The sequence below is a fragment of the Populus alba genome, chromosome 8 (assembly GCF_005239225.2).
Source record: "Populus alba chromosome 8, ASM523922v2, whole genome shotgun sequence".
NCBI classification, from domain to species: domain Eukaryota; kingdom Viridiplantae; phylum Streptophyta; class Magnoliopsida; order Malpighiales; family Salicaceae; genus Populus; species Populus alba.
Window position 1 is genome coordinate 1,333,919 of NC_133291.1, and position 16,975 is coordinate 1,350,893.

General features: G+C 32.5%; 2 protein-coding genes across 2 annotated transcripts; one reads left to right on the forward strand and one right to left on the reverse strand.

Annotated features, from left to right (window-relative positions):
• The first annotated feature begins 8,981 nt into the window (after window positions 1-8,981).
• Window positions 8,982-12,089, forward strand: LOC118030458 (uncharacterized). The gene is made up of 5 exons (XM_035034574.2): window positions 8,982-9,727; window positions 10,332-10,453; window positions 10,923-10,963; window positions 11,057-11,155; window positions 11,715-12,089. Exons 1-5 carry the CDS (start codon window positions 9,190-9,192, stop codon window positions 11,893-11,895), a joined length of 981 nt encoding a protein of 326 aa, XP_034890465.1. The 5' UTR covers window positions 8,982-9,189; the 3' UTR covers window positions 11,896-12,089.
• Window positions 12,090-13,523: 1,434 nt separating this feature from the next.
• On the reverse strand, window positions 13,524-15,485 carry LOC118030459 (cytochrome P450 714C2). Its single transcript, XM_035034575.2, has 5 exons — window positions 15,191-15,485; window positions 14,854-15,080; window positions 14,498-14,745; window positions 14,056-14,407; window positions 13,524-13,974 (listed from the first exon to the last, which is right to left on the reverse strand). The coding sequence occupies exons 1-5, from the start codon at window positions 15,483-15,485 to the stop codon at window positions 13,549-13,551; spliced, it is 1,548 nt and encodes a 515-aa protein (XP_034890466.1). The 3' UTR covers window positions 13,524-13,548.
• Between the last annotated feature and the right edge of the window lie 1,490 nt (window positions 15,486-16,975).

The following is a 16,975-nucleotide window of genomic DNA, read 5'->3' on the forward strand; positions in this document are numbered from 1 at the left end:
TGTTTTAGACCAAATTATTAAGAAATTATAGTTATTAAACATGTTCTAGCTTGATAAATTAATTGTGTGGCGGTGTGATTTAGTTGATTTAATTAAATATATTTAGATTAAAATTAATATTTTTTAAAATAAAATAATAAAATAAATTATCTTGACAACTCATGAATTGACTCCATAATCCAGTAAAATGAGCTCAGAATCAAATCACCGCGGAAGAAACACGTCATTATATGGCAATAATGTATTGAATATAGATTTGGACTCCTTTGTATTCGAAGGTTTAACGGTGCTCTTATAAAATAAAACGGTGGAATCAAAACACTTTATTAATTAGGTGAGATGGTACTAGTTATGGACTAGCAATGCACATCTTTAGTTAAATGATAACCAAAACAAAGAATATATTCCTCCTTTGACAATAACCACGCGTATTGATGTTAATCCAATCATTAGTCATTTTTTCCTAGCAGGCTTCCGAGTTCTTATCTCTTTCACGACGCCACATTGCATCGATTGGTTTGATTTCTTATTAAAAAAAACCAATTAAAATAAGTTTTTAGATTATAAAATAATATAAATTATATCTTCTGACTTTACCTTATAGTTTAAGCTATCGAGTTAAGATGATTTTTTATCATGGTATCAAAACCTTGACGACCAAGCGGTTATAAATTCGATTTTCACTATCTTGATTTATTTGAAAAAAATCAAACACAATATGATATAAATCTATGTAAATTTCAAGTTCATAAGATTTTCATTTAAGAGAGAGTGCTAAAAAAATAATATAAATCATATCTTAAAACTTCACCTTATAGTTTAAGCTATTGAGTTGAGATAATTATTTAACATATATATATATATATTATATATATATATATAAATCTAAAATAAAACCAAATCAAAAACTAGTTTAAACTGAACAGTTTCGAATAGATCGATTTGGCTATATTAGGACCAAAACATGCAGGTTATAAGAAAATTCTCAAAGAACACACCTATTTTTAATGGACCAGTTTGTAAAATCAGAAAAATTTGTTTAGAAATTTAATCAGTACAAGATTCATAACCAAACTTTAAAAAAAATTCATCAAGCAAACTCTACGCTAATAAAATAAACATGCATCTAATTCAAATATATGAAACTACTTTGGTTTAATCGAATTCAGATTTCTGAAACTAAAATGAAATCAAATCAATTTTTTTTCAGTTTTTCTAATCAGTTTTCTTAGTTTCCTCAGTTTGATCAAACTTCTTTTTCTCCCCTGAGCCGGAGCACCTCAACTTGAATGAGGTTTATGCTTAAAAATTCCCCCATTCCTCTGTTTCGATAGCTTTCAAAGGCCACATCAAAAAAAAAAAAAAATCTATCTAGCAATCCAAACCCGAGAAATACACAGACCAGTGAGATTGCTCGTATATAATATAATTCCATACATCGATCGAGCGCTCAACTGTTTCTTGAAACATGAATAGTATTGTTTGAGACTGCCCACCGTATTCATGGGTTAAGGCTGTATTTGTTTTTTGAAAAATAATTTATAAAAATTTTTTTTTAAATTTTTTTTTAGGTTTATTTATTATTAGAAAAGTTAGTTAATAAAAAAATATTTTTTAGTCAACTGAAAACACTTTTCAGTTAAAGAAAAATTTGGCTTAATTTTCAGGAAAGTGTTTTCCTTTTATTTTGAGCGGAAAACACTTTCCGGAAGTTGTGAAAAATTTAGAAATATCATATTATTTGCTGATAATATCAAATTTGATTCTCAAACTTTTGATTGCTATATTTTTTCTCAATTTCGTCTCTTAAAATTTAATTTTTATATTAATTTTGGTTTTTATTTTTATAATTGTTATTTGCTTTTTCTCTTATCTTTTTTCAATTGAAACTTTTTATCTATCAAAATTGATCCTCATTCTTTTGATTGTTATTTATTTTATTTTAAATAATTTATGGATGTTAAATATTATTGTTTTAATTTCTTCATCTTTGATTTTTTTTTTATTTTTTATATTTGATTTCTATTATTTTAATTATTATTTATTTTATTTGAGATAATTTATGAAATTATATTTTTTTCAATTTCATTTTCATTCAACTTTTTAATTTGTAAGATTTGTTCCTCATTATTTTAATAAATTTGAAAAAAATAAATCATTAATAAGTTGTTTTCCAACTCATTTTCTATGACATAATCAAATACTATAAAATATTTTTTTAATAAGTTGTTTTCCAACTTATTTTTCAATGCATTACCAAATATCGAAAAATAATTCACTTTCCTGAAATTCACTTTCCAAAAAAAACTACTTTCCAGCAAACAAACAGAATCTAAGCTTTTTCTTCAACAGCTAATGAAACTACCACGTCAAATGTAAATCTTACATGATTGGTTATTAAGTGTATGGTTGCTATTAAAATTGAATAGCTAAGACTTTTATATAAATAAATGGAATTAACTAATGCTTTTTTATATTATTGTTAATACAGTGTCTGGACCAGTTTGTAAACACCTCAATTAATCTCATAAATTCTGAAATAAACGATCATATAAATCTTTAGTGGTTTTAATTGGACTCGAAATTATAACTATTGAAAATTTCATTTAAAATTTAACCAGTTAAATTATTTCTTCAAATTAAATTAATATTTTTTTTTATTTTCAAATGATCTCGAGTCTAAAACTCTTTTGCATTAGATGATATATGATTTCTTTTTTTTTTTTTTATAAAAAAAAAGCTATACTTCTTTATAAGAAACGACATGATCTTGTAAAAAATCTAGCGGTTCTTGTTAAATAATTCTAAATTAAATCACAGTTAAAAAATCAAAACATCTTAGAATCAAATCAATAAAAAAATAATTTAAATATAAAATCAATATATTTTAAATTCAATGTTTGCCCAGTAAAGTTTCCCCTGGGGGCAGAAGAAGAAAGCAAGTGATACGAACAAAGCTTACTGGTAGAGGTGCTCGGAGGCCGGTGCCCGTGGCAGAATAAAAAGAAAAAAAATCACTGTGACTGGACCCACGGATTCCAAAAACTCCCCGTCCTTCCAAACAGCCAATATATCAAAATCCTATCTCCGTGGCCGAATCTTAGAGAAATTATATACAAATAAAATCCACATGGGAGATTTAATTAGTCCCGAGACATGCTAAAAACAGCCAGCCCTTTTGAAAAAAGAAAAAGACGAGGGACTGCACCGGCATGATTCCTTGTTTTTGTAGACTATTTTTATAAAAATATAATTAACAGAAAAGCGAAATATAATAATGGTCTCCCCAAAATGTTTCTGGCCAATGTCCACCTCATTTTTGTATTCCCCCCGCTACACACACACACACACACATATATGCACTGGTAATTTGTATACTTTTTCTTGGATTTCAGGAAATCCCACCACCCAAAAAGCATACTTTATAGATCCAGGTGAGCTGATCCAAAATTATTGCATATGAAGTTTTTTTTTATAATATTATTAAATCCAATCAAACAATTCAATCTTACCAACCAGGCTCTTTGTTTAGTCCTAGTTTTGAATTAAACGGCGTGGAAGCTGATCCAAAATGAATTATTATATTTAATAGGTCTAAAAATAACTTAGATGACTAGTAAAAACATTGCATTACTTTTTTAAAAAACTTTAAGATGATGCCAGATTGAATCGACCTCGATCACCCTACAACCTGGGTCATGGACTTTAATAGGTTTAATAATTTTTTTATTTTTATTTAATTTTATGATAACACTAGATGCTTTTAAAATTTAGCATCGGCCCTAAAAAACATTTATTTGAGATTATACTAACCCTATAGAAAGTAGAAAAAAATAAATCATGAATTATATTTCTCAACCAATCCAACACTGAATAAGAGGAAATAAAAAATAAAATATCAGGTTTGATTGGTAAACTAACTAGATCTGTGAATTGGATAACCTGGATCAATACGTCAAACCTGCAAACTGGATAATGGACTCCACTGGAATTAATAGCTTCTTTTTTTTTCCTAAACTATTGTTTATTTAACTATATGATAACAAAAATAGAGTAAAATTGAGTATCAAACCAATACTGAGATTTTTAAAAAAACTTTGATAACTTTATAGAAAACAAAACTAAACAAATTATGAAACTTGATTATCAAATAATTTAACATCAATAGAAGAAATTGAAAAAAAAAATTACATAAAAAGAAAAAAAAAGTTAAATTTGTCATACACATCAATAGACATTGACTTTCTACAACTTAATAATATGTTTTTTTTTTCAAAAACTATTTCATTAACTATACGATAAAAAAAAATATAAACAATCAAATAATCAAGTTCAATTAAAAAAAAAAGAGGAAAAAGTACCATGTTAAACTTGCAAGCAAATGCAATCAGGTTTATCTCGCTAAACTTACAAATCAAGTTATTAACCCCACAAAGTTTAATAACCTAGTTTTTTTTAAAAAAATTATTTTTTATTTAACCATTTTTTTAAAAAATAGACTATACCGCAATAATAAGATATTTTTATGATATAAATCCGATGTTAAGATATTTTTTTGATACTACAATAACAATATAAAGACAAATTAAAATAAATTATCTACTCTAAATTCCCATAAACACATTATATAAAGACTAAATTAAAAATTAAAATCAATAACCAAGGAAAAAAATGAAAAGATAAAAAAACCCCACAATGAGGATTCCTATTGCAATTCACGGTGGAAGTAAGGAAATAGTGATTTATAGTATATATAAATTTTGAGAGTCTTTTTTTTCAACATTTTAAATGCATTTATATATATATATATATATATTTTTTTTGCTTTAGATTTTTTTTTTCATGTTTTAAGATTTTTTTTATGTGTTGATGTGTTAAGAATAAATTCTAATGTAATTTAAAAAGATAAATATTTTAAAAAATAACTGTTATCACAAATACTAAATAAATTCTAAGAAGCATTAGCAATATTGAGATTGAATGGTGTGTATACATTGCTCTGATAAACTAGATTTTTACTCTGTGTTGGGTTTTTTCTATGTGAATTCAAGAAATGACTAAAAAATCAATTCTTGGAAATATTAGCACATATAGTATAAACATGAATCAAATATCTAACTCAAATAAAATCAACGAATTTCATTTCTATACACGAAAATTGTCTTGAAAAAAAAAAAAAAACTATTCAGTTAGGGTGGGAAAAACAAGGGTAGGAGTGCTATTATTATAACCCCCAGCAATGCTTGAAATCTAATCCACACGATTAAAAGTGACTAAATATACAGGAGATAAACAAGATGAAACGATACGGTAAAACATCCACGCACAGCTACTTTGATTGGTGATTTTTTATTCGTTAATAATAGACATTATCAAACCATTTAATACGGTAATTGATTTTTTTTAAAATATTTATATATTATATGATTTAGAAAAATAAATTTTCTTTGGTGTTATATAAAATGAGAAAACAACTTTTCTTTTAAAATTGTGATTATTTAAAGTTTTTTTTCTATTGTTTTAAAAAATGAATCCTAGAAAATAATTAATAAAATAACACTAATTATTTCCCCTGTACCATAAAATCTTCCATCAACTTATTTCACTGGCTAAAAGAGAGATTGAAATAAATAGCAAAGACTTGTTTGACGGATCCGGGCTACTATTTTAGTGGTTGGAATTGCAAATAGGCCCAACGTGTCGCCCAGGCCCATTTTTTCCGGACACATGATTTGGGCTTTTGATTGAGCTCCGTCCATTAGAATTTTAAACACGCGGGCTGGGAGGCCTGTAAATTTAAACGTGGCCATAACACATTACATTGCAAGGCCTTTATTTCATTTTATTTTTTTCGAAGTGCTCAGTTCACACGTCAATCGAACTAAGTTTTTTTTTTTAAAAAAGTAATTTAATGTATTTTTTTAAAAATAATTTTTTATACTAATTTTAAGATCCCAGCTGAAGGATAAAATTAACCCATTTTATTAATGAAAATGCCAGGAGTCTAAGTTGCATCCAGAAGAACAACAATCCAACAGAATCACATGAATTGGCTCCCTCGCAAATCAATTGAAGAGTTTCAACACAGCCAGCAAAAATTTTCCGATTAGGGGGGAACTACCAAAGAGGCGTTTGAGTATGGTGTTTTTTTTTTTTTTCAGAAGTAGTTTTTATTTGAAAATTTATTAAATTTAATATTTTTAAATCAACATATTAAAATCAATAATATTTTTTAAAAAACAAATATTAGAATAACAAAAGGATGAAATATTAGTAAACAACCGATGTAGCGTGTAACAAGGAAAAAAAAAGTTTTATAAATCTTAAAATGACAATTAAACTGTAAATAAAGCTCTGGCGTGGTAAATTATGAATGTTAATAAATCTAATCTCAGTAGCATGTAAATAAAAACAAGAAACCGATATAATTAATTAAAATAAATAATTAAATAAATTTATAACATAACTAGAAAATGAAGGTACGTTTGGTAACCCATCTCATGATTGACAAATAAGATCTTGGCATGATCCGGCCATGGCCCTTAACCCATGCAAACTCATTTCAAGAAAATCATCTTATGATTGACAACGAGCAACGAATTGCGAAAGAGACAAAGGTACGTTTGGTAACCAGTAGTGCCAGTAACATGTACACTGAAAATTCGGTACAGGTACCGGGTAGTGCCGGTAATGAATGACTGGAAAAATTGAAAGAATCGAGCACTCCCACGCGACACGACAGGCATCGGACTTTTTTATGCTCGTTTTTCGTAGTCGCTTTTCAATTCAAGAAGGCTGCTGGAAGGTTATTATTTATTATTTTAAAATAAATTAAATTAATATATTTTTTTAAAAATTATTTTTAATGTTATTATGTCAAAATCATCGAAAATATTAATTTAAAATAGAAAAATACAAATTTTATTTTTAAAATACAAAAACAAATAATACTCGGGTATAATGACTCGTTCCTCCATCAACAATCAATCTAGCATCTCCTGCCTTCCACGACTGTACAAGGCATGAGTTGCCATGGTATTTCCACGTCGATGGCCTGAAGTTATAGCAGAAAGAACCACGTAGTCGATGTGATGTGATTGATCATTGATGCATCTATCCTTCTCGATTCTTCGTGTGTTTTTAGTATTTTAATTAAAATTAAATTAATATAAAAATCATTTAAGAACATAAAAAAAAAAAAAATACTCGCTGATTTTAAGTAAAAAAAACCACTCACCGCAAAATTTAGTATTTTGCATGAGAATTTCGGCTTTTGCATGCTAGGCAACAAAAGTTTATGCTTTTGCATGAATCACACACAAAACACTCACATTTAGATGGTGTTTGGGTAAGCGGTTGCGGCTGCGTTTTACTTAAAACGCAGTTGTCAGCCGTTTGGTAATGAAAAAAAGCGAATTACTGTTCATGGGTCCCACATGTTTTTTACGTTCGGACCGCAGGTAAGGAAAAGCAATGAAATCATGCTTTTCACGCACTGTGCATGCTAATTACACTGTTCACTGAACAGTGCAATTAGCATGAACAGTGCACACTAATGCATTATTCACTTTTTTTTACGTGTATTAAATGTTTTAACAGTGCACACTAATGCACTGTTCACGTTTTTTTAGTGTATTAAATTTTTTAACATTTTTATTTTTTAAAAAAAAAAACTAGTAAAACAGTGGACACTAATGTACAGTTCATTTATTTATTTAGTGTATTAAATTTTTTAACATTTTTTTTTTCAAAAAAAAACACTAGTTAAACAGTGCACACTAATGCACTGTTCACCTTTTTTTTTTTCAGGTATTAAATTTTTTAACATTTTTTTTTTAAAAAAAAACACTAGTTTAAAGTGAATTAAATTCACTCGTACTGTAATGTGAACAATATTTTTTTTCCTGAAAAACTAGTATAGAGTGAATTAAATTCACTCGCACTGTAATATCAATTTTATACCTGATAATATTTTATCTACGCTAAAAAAATTATGAAAACTGTAATTCTTATCAGATAAATTTTGTACATAATGGAATTATAAATAGTTTAATGGAATAATAAAAAATATTATTCATGATGTAATATAAGTAATTAAATTTACAATATTTAAATTAAAAATCATTAGTATATTATTTTATAACCTCAATTTGAAAAGCATTTTTTTAACCAAACACATTAAACTACTTTTTCTTCAACCTCAACTTCAACCACAGTTTTAACCAAACACCTATTTTTTCAAACCAACCTCAACTAAAAGTACTTTTTATAAAACAACTTTTTTTAAACCACAACCACAAAAGCTACCACAAAAGCACCTCCAACTTCCCGGGTTCCACGCGAACAACACTCACGTGTCCCCAGCATGTCAAATGACAGCATTGCCCTCATCCGGTAATCTAAAATGTGAACCGCGTATTCTATTGACACCTATAGATTCACCTAACTCCTTGTTCTAGTATTGAGCTTCCCTCCCTACCCCCCAGTAAACATGATTTTTTCTTATAAATATACTTTAAAATTTTAAAAAATCGAGCTTATAGTTAATTTTTTTTTCCTGGCTTGGCAGAAGCTTGCTCGTTTTTTTATTTTAAAAAGAATTAAGAAACGATTGTAGCTGTCTATCATCATTCAGCCATGATAAAGCAGGATTGAAGCTTCAATAAGAACACTTTGTAGAACATTATATGGTATTATACATTTTATTTTGCTTTTAAAATGTGTTTTTATCATTTTTTTAATATTTTTTTAATCTATTTTCCTATAAATTCATCATGGTTGTCCCCATTTTTTTTTAAATAACATAAAATGCAATTTTAGTTTGTCAACTTCAATTTTTTCTAAAAGATAAAAGATTTTACGAATGAATAACTACCTAAACAAATTCTTTGCATGATTCATTTAAAAAATATACGTGCAAAATTTGATTAATATATACTTAATTATTATCAAGTATTGAGAAGCATATACCTTCAAGATTGTACCGTGGGACCCCACACACATCTTCCTCTTTCTTTAAAGCGCTTCGCCGTCGGAAGGAAATCTAACCCAACCTGCAAAAATTCTAGAGCTTTCTTTCTTTCTCACTGCAGCGCGCGATAAGGACGCAGCAAGAACAGCCCTGATGGGTGCGTAGGTTTGGAGAATTTGAGCGCAAATTAGCAAAAGCATCGCCAACAAGACTGTGACATGCTTGGTGTACTCTGCGCACGCCCCAAGCCTAATTGGATCCTCAACTCCCTCTTCACTCATTTCCACCATCAACACCACCACCACCAAAGTAACGACCGCCTATCTTTACACCTCCCCCATTCCTTCACCGCGGCTCGCCGCCACCACTCTAGCTTGTGCAGCGCTGATTGCGGCGGTGGAGGAGCGGCGGCGATATGGCACGTGGTCCAGCCGGCGGATTGGCGGAGGAGGAGGGGGAGGAGGAGTGTGAGAGGGGAAGGTTCGTGGAACGTTGCGTGGGATGGGAGACCGGCGAGGTGGCTCCACCGGCCTGATTCGGCTTGGTTGTTGTTCGGTGTTTGTGCTTGCCTTGCTCCGGCGATTGAGTTTTTTTGTGACGTGAATATCGAGGGAGGTGAAAATGTTGTCGTTGATGTTGATCATCAGGAGAAGGAGAGAATTGACGGTGTTGATTTGAATGCGAGTGCAGTGAATTCTGATGATGTGAAACAGGATAGCAGTAGCTCTACAGCTGGTTCTGATTATAAAGTCACAGGTAGGTTATTGTTTCTCTCTCTCCTTTCTCTGTTTTTTTTAAAAGACACTCTCTTTTGGCGTTTTTGATAATTTTTTATGAGTAATGATGTGATTTTGTTTGATTGATGATCTGGGTAATTGGGTTTTGTTTCATTTTATTGACTGAATTTTTTTTGTGAAAAAAATATGAAATTGTTTTTTTGTGTGTGATAAATGACGGTATGATATTTAATATAATTGTAAAAAAAAAAAAATATTATATTGTTTCTTGAATTCATTGATTCTCACTTTTCATTTATTTTAAACAAATTAATTTGCTTGCATTGTTTAATGGATGCTGCTTTAAGTGTAATTTTCGAATTTTGATTTTTTTCTTCTTAAATCCCTGTGTTTGGTAGAGTGAAGTAAAGTATGAAGTTTTCACTTTTCTTTTAGTGTTGATAAAGTGATCTACAGAATCTTATTTATATTGCAATGATCTTTTTAGATATTTCTATTTAGAGCATACATATGTAAATTTGTGGTTTTAATTCATTAACGTTGTCGCTGTTTCTTAATGCTGTATGTGCACACATGCGTGTGATTGTGTTTGGATGGTAGAATCTAAAATGAGGGTGGTGCAGGGGTGCTGGCGGATGGCCGATGCCTGTTTAGAGCAATTGCTCATATGGCATGTTTGAGAAATGGAGAAGAGGCTCCTGATGAAAATCGTCAAAGAGAACTCGCAGATGAATTAAGAGCTCAAGTAAGTTTTAGTGTTTAGAGTTACTGAGGGTTTAAGAAAACGGAGTTCGTTGAATTGTTTTTATGGTAGAATTCATTTGTTTAATTTTGAATATAGATTTTTAAAAGACAAAAGTCAACTTATTTTTTTTTTTGAATTTGTTTTTCGTATAGCTCTCTTTGGATGATGAGAGTCTGTATTATATGGGAGGAGAATGGGGGCACTTTTGAGACAAGTTCCATGTTTTCCATTGAATCTTTTGACTAGGCAGAACGGTCTAAATTCAACACTGTTTGACATTTTGTTTTTAAAAAATCTTTCTGGTCCTGTAGAACTCGAGATTTCAAATATGGAAATTAGCTCAAATGGAACATCATAAAAAAAACTTGAAGCTGATTCACTATGTATGGACTTTTCAGATATGTTTGCGATCTTGTAATAATTCTCTTTAGTGTCTAAAAATTTGCATTACCAAAATTTGTTGTAATAGGTTGTGGATGAGCTTTTAAAGAGGCGGGAAGAAACTGAATGGTAAGTTTGTGACCGTTTGATTTGCGAGCTCCTTCTGGTTAATCAATTAGCTGTAATGGTGCTTATTATTTGTTTTTGTTGCCATCAACTTAGGTTTATTGAAGGAGATTTTGATGCATATGTCAAGAGAATTCAACAACCTTATGTATGGGGTGGAGAACCTGAGTTGTTGATGGCTTCTCATGTTTTAAAGTGAGTCGGCATCTTTAATTACTAAATAGTTAATACATGCTGGCTCCCTTACCGATCCTTCATGTTGACATGGCTCTTTACCATTTCCTTTCACTTATGAACAGAAACAAAAGAATCAATTCCCTTTAGCATAAATACCAAAAGTAGTCTTTGCATCTCTTAAAAGGGCCTCAGGAGACAGCAAAATCCTTCTGTGCTTCAAAGTTGTGATTTTCCTGGAATCTGTCGTCTGCATACATGTTTGTGGGTGCACGCACTTGTGCCTGTTGATAGATTTTGTGTAGGAACAAGGCTTGACTCTCACATTAACGGTGAGGCAGGACTGTACACTAATACCTCAGCCTTGTTATCGGTCCACTTTGTTGAAAAGGCCCAATTCAAAACTGAATGGTGTGCTAATAGTTGATGTCAAAGCAAACATAATTTTTGTTCTCCAACCTAGCGTGCAAAATGCTCTCATCCTACAGCTGGAGTTGCACGCTGATTTTGAATTCTGATTTCTTTATGTTTACTTGACCTCTATGTTTGACACACCTTTTCTCTGAACTCAATGGCTCAGGACAATGATATCAGTGTACATGAGAGACAGGACAACGGGTAATATGGTAAACATAGCAAATTACGGTGAAGAGTACCGGAAAGATGAAGTCAATCCCATTAATGTGCTGTTTCATGGATATGGTCACTATGATATATTGGAGACAACCCCAGGTCAAAGTTACAAGAAAGTGGACTTGTAGAAATTGATGTGGTTTTTTAAATTTTTACATGCTTTGGATCAATTCAATCAAAATAAGAGTCTGTCTCAACTTCAATGGATTCGCCAGTCGCAAGCTCTGTTTGAGCGACATAGTTGCAAACTTTTTGTAGGCTCCAGGATTTTTATGACTATTTTTGAATTATAGATCAATACAACAAGAAATTTTTCTGGGTATCTTTTGATGTGCTTTTCTTTGAACTTTTTTACCATAAAAGCCGCCGTTCTCCCCCGTCAATAGTATATTTGAGTCTCACCATTTCACTCCTATGGTAGGATTTTTTTCGGCTTTGTAGTTACCAATCTCAGCTGACAAATATGGTTTGGAACATAGAGGAGCAGTTTGGGATTTTTCCAAGCTACCAGAGTCTCCCTTCACTTTGTGTTGGTACTCTACTATCAGAAAGCGATTTTCTGTGAAGAATTTTTCTCTGCTTTTCCTGGCATTTTGTGCTGTAATATGGAATTAAATTGTATTTTATTTATTGATTGAAAATGTCATTAAATTAAGGTTTGCTTCGTCGTGGCTCACATAAATGTCTCTTGTAGCTTCCCCTAAGATAGATAACACGATCGCATATGATCTTTCGTCAGCATCCATTAGTTGGGCTAGCAGTTATCCCATCTTTGTATGCACGCTGATGCCTTCAGAACTTTGCCTTTGGTGTGGTCTTGGCCACAGTCAGTCTGTTCGCTTTTCTCCGCTGGAATCTCTCTCCTCGGCACTTTATTAATGTTCTTAGGTTGCCAGAAAACTACATCGAGGTCTGTTACTCTTCTCCCATTTCCTGAAATAAGCTTTAATTGTTAATGACGTTTTCATACAAACATATAATATTAAATTAAGATGGTTGACCGGATTCTGGGTGGATCCTTCAATGTTCTACTCAACCAGGAGCTTGGCCGGAATGGTTTCTACAAAACTAGAAGTTTGAAATGCTCAGACGGTTTTGAAGTCAGGTATTTTCAGCTTATTTCTACGTTGTGCACTTTTGGAGTTTATGTTCATCGGAAAGATAGCATAAAAAAATTTCATGGAAGAGATTGAGAGTGAGAATAGCCAATTTTTCCATACATACAAAATGGATGTCACCTCACTATTCATCCTCGGCCTCCTGGCAGTGTCAAGCAGAGTCTCTGGTTCATAAACTTACCTTTATTTTAGAGCCACCATTCTTTTTCCTTGGTTGATCGAAATTATTGCTTCGGTTGGGTGGGTTTACCATTAAGAGACTGATGGGAGTACATTTCTAGGCCTGGAAAAGGCAGGCGTGAGGCACGGTGGATGAAGTTAAGAACAGATTCGAGATCCAACCAAGAATGGCTCCATGAAAAAGAGAAAAAAGTCACTGTTCGCAGAGGACTTTTTGTTGGTTTAGGATGCCAAAAACCTGACACTGGTGTTTCCCCTTCAATGTGTTGGGTTTCTATCCAAGGTTTCATCATTCGAGCAGATGAAAACAAAACCAGCGAAACAAGTTATTGCCATTGACAATATTTTTGCACATACAATCACTGCGCAAATGCATCGGCTCAGTGGAGAAAGAACGCCGAGGACGCAGTATTGAATTGTAAATAAAAAGAAAGACAAATTCAAACGAAATGGCTGAAGGAAAAGTACAGGTGAGTTAATAGCTCACAGCTTTTTAATGAGAAGATTCACTCCATGTTCAGGTTCTATGACCAACCTAAGAGCTGGGGCGTGAATGTATTTGGGTGATATAGTAAAGGAGAAATTGGAAACGATCGTTGCGATGAGGATTTTGAGTTCCGCCATGGCAAAATGCTGTCCGAGACATGTCCGTGGCCCAACACCAAAGGGCAAGTAAACATGAGGATGCTTGCAGGCGCCACTGACCCCATCGGCAAACCTCTCAGGATTGAACTTGTCAGCGTCAGATCCCCATATTTCAGGGTCTTGGTGTAGGTTTACAATCAAGGTCCAAACGTTGACACCCTTGGGCACAAAAATGTCTCCAAATTTCATGTCCTGTAATGCCTCCCTGGATATCACACAAACTGGAGGGTAGAGGCGCAGAGATTCATGAATCACCATCGTCAACTGCAATCAATCATTAAAATAGTTAAAAGTAACCGGAGAGATGACTCAATCGGAAGGGCTAGCATAGAAGATAGCACTCACGGTTTTCATCTTGCGAACCATGTCAGCATCAGGCATTTGCCCCCCACAGACCTCAAGCACCTCTGCTCGAACTCTATCTTGCCATTCAGGATTTGATCCCAAAAGCATCATTGTCCATGTTGCAGTGACTGAAGTTGTTTCATAGCCAGCCAAGTATATGTTCTTGCAATTGTCAACAACGAAACGGTCCATTTCAGCTTGGCTGCTCTCAATATCCTTGGCTCCTTTCAGGATTATTTCTAACAGGTCCTTTGATGTTTGTTCCTTTTCTTCCTTCACTTCCTTCAAAATTAAAGCACGCACTTCTTTCTCTAATCTCCAAACTTCTCTGTTGCTCTTAGTTGGCAGAGCCCTGAAAAATCACAAAGTTAACCCTTGTTCTTAAGTGCTTAACTTTTTGATAAATTTGAATATAAAAAACTGAAGCTGTAAAGTTGTGTACCTCAAAATGGGAATCCCAGATGACAAAGCTTTCTTTGACATAGCTCCTTGAAGAGCTCTAAGCTTGAGGAATATCTCTTCCCCTTTGGCATAATTACTCCCAAAACATGCTTTTGAAATCACATCTCCAGAGAAGCTTCTCATGTCTTCATCAACGTTGATGTCCACAACTCCTCCCTCACTTTCAATCCTTTTAGTCCACGAATCAACTACTATATTCGAGGATTCGACCATGATGCTCATGAAATTCTACAAAAGTTGGACCATTGTTAAAATAGCAAGAAATTGTAGATGTGTGCGTGCGTGCATGTCTGAGCTCGCGCGCTCATGGATGCCAATGATTGAAGCACATTTTACCTTGACATTCTCCATGTAAAATTCAGGAGCAAGGATCTTTCTCTGATGTGCCCATATTGCACCACTTGAGGTCAGAATACCTTGGCCAAGCAGAGGACCGCGCTCTTTTACTTGGTAAGAAGGCTTCCCCAAGTCTAAGGAAGTGCAGATGCTGATTTCCTTCACCGCATCAGGATGGTTCATATGCAATATCTGTATGTTCCCAAGCGAGAACATGAATGTTGAACCTGAAAAATGAAAGTAATTAGACTCTCTTCAATTGAAATGATATGATTTCAACGTAATTAAACATGGTGTGTTGGAGTTAAAAATGAGAGATTTAAGAGTAGATCTATACCATATTTCTTGCTCCATTGCTCGAAGAATGAGAAGGGAGTGTTGGAAGAATTATGACTTATCACTTGTTCTCCTTCCCGTGATGCTTTTGAGACCTTAGATTGAGCCTTCTTAATGTCCCGTATGTTTCCAAGCAAAAAAGCAGGCGGTGGACCTCGGATACCTTGCTCTCGTAGCTTCGAACGAAGCCTTTCTGGCCTGAATATTAGAGCATCACACATCCGTATGACAATGCCGACAAGGCCGATAAGAGCAACGGCAACTGTGACCTTGGGCAGCAGCAGCAGCAGCTCCATGTTTTCCCCCCCTGTCTTCCAAACAGCAACCGTGCAAGTACTTTTCTCCCTGATGCAAGCTTACTTGTACATTTAGTTGCCTTGGACATCTCAGATATCAAGCTATATATTCCAGATTAAAATAATCTGAAAGAAGAGTCCTAATTTGCAACGTAGGTATGAAATTCTAGTCTTTTTTGGATTATGAATGTTAACTTGAGCTGTATATACCTCAGAGAAGCACAAGAGAGAATATTGCCAATAAGACAACAACAGGAATTGCCCAGCATGTAAACCATGTTGTGGCCTTTTGGATTGATAAGGAGGCTGCTTGGCTCCTCGGTTGGTTTGTCCTGGACCTCAGGATGATCCCCGCCTAAAAGCCTATGACCAATACTAGTCTAGCGCTATCTGCTATATCTATTTCTTGAAATTTTATGATCTGTTTATAAATATATTAAAATAATATATTTTAATTTTTAAAAATTATTTTTATTCTCACATATAAAAATGATTAAAAACATTAAAAAAAATTAATATAAAACAAAAAAAACTAAACATCAATTTTTTTGCGCATAGTAATTTCCAATACTCCAAATATTAGACGTTATGTTTTTGGCATTTGTCTAAGGTAATGTTTGGGAACGCGGTTGAAACCGGCGTTCCCAAAAAATTCAAAAATTTTTATTTTTTTGTTAAAATTTAATACGGTTTGTACCTTTTGAATCGTTTTGATGTGCTGATGTTAAAAATAATTTTTAAAAAATAAAAAAATATCATTAATATGTATTTCAGTATGAAAAGTTATTTAAAAACAATCGTTACCATACTATCAAATATGCTATAAGTTGGCTTTTGCTATCAATGTGTAATCATGTTTTTTTTGGATTTTTGCTAAGTTGGTATCAACCCTCTTTTTCTCTCTCTCTCTCTTTTATTGAGAACATGCAATTGCAGAAGCTCCTTGGTGCTGTGAACCTCCATCAATAATGGTAAAGTAAATATTCACAGCGACTTATAAGAAAAAAGATTAATGATGAGATAAGGATGAGGAGGTTTTTTATTTATATATATATGTCCATGCCAAATGCATATTGGAGTTTTGCAGGAAGGGATGATGATGCCGCGATGTTTTGCATGCTAGCTTTTTCAATGCTTCTGTTTTGACGAAAATGACGAATTTGTACAAAAACCCTTTAATCTTAACGAAAGTAGCACCACCAAATAAAAACCTTTTATTAATGGGAGTTCATTCGTGTCAATTTTAAACTCATTAATTAGCTGATTTTGATTGTTTAACGAAAATAGCACCAACCCTTTATTAAAGGGAGTTCATTCTACTAAAAACTTTAAATATTTTAATTTTATTTTGTGTTTAAAAATTATTTTTGTAATTAAAATGTTGTTTGAAAGGCTACAATAATTATTTTAGTTGTATTTGATATCACAACTCGATTCTTGAATCTATAATTGGTACATAGACAAGATCTTCCTTTAAAGTTTCATATCTA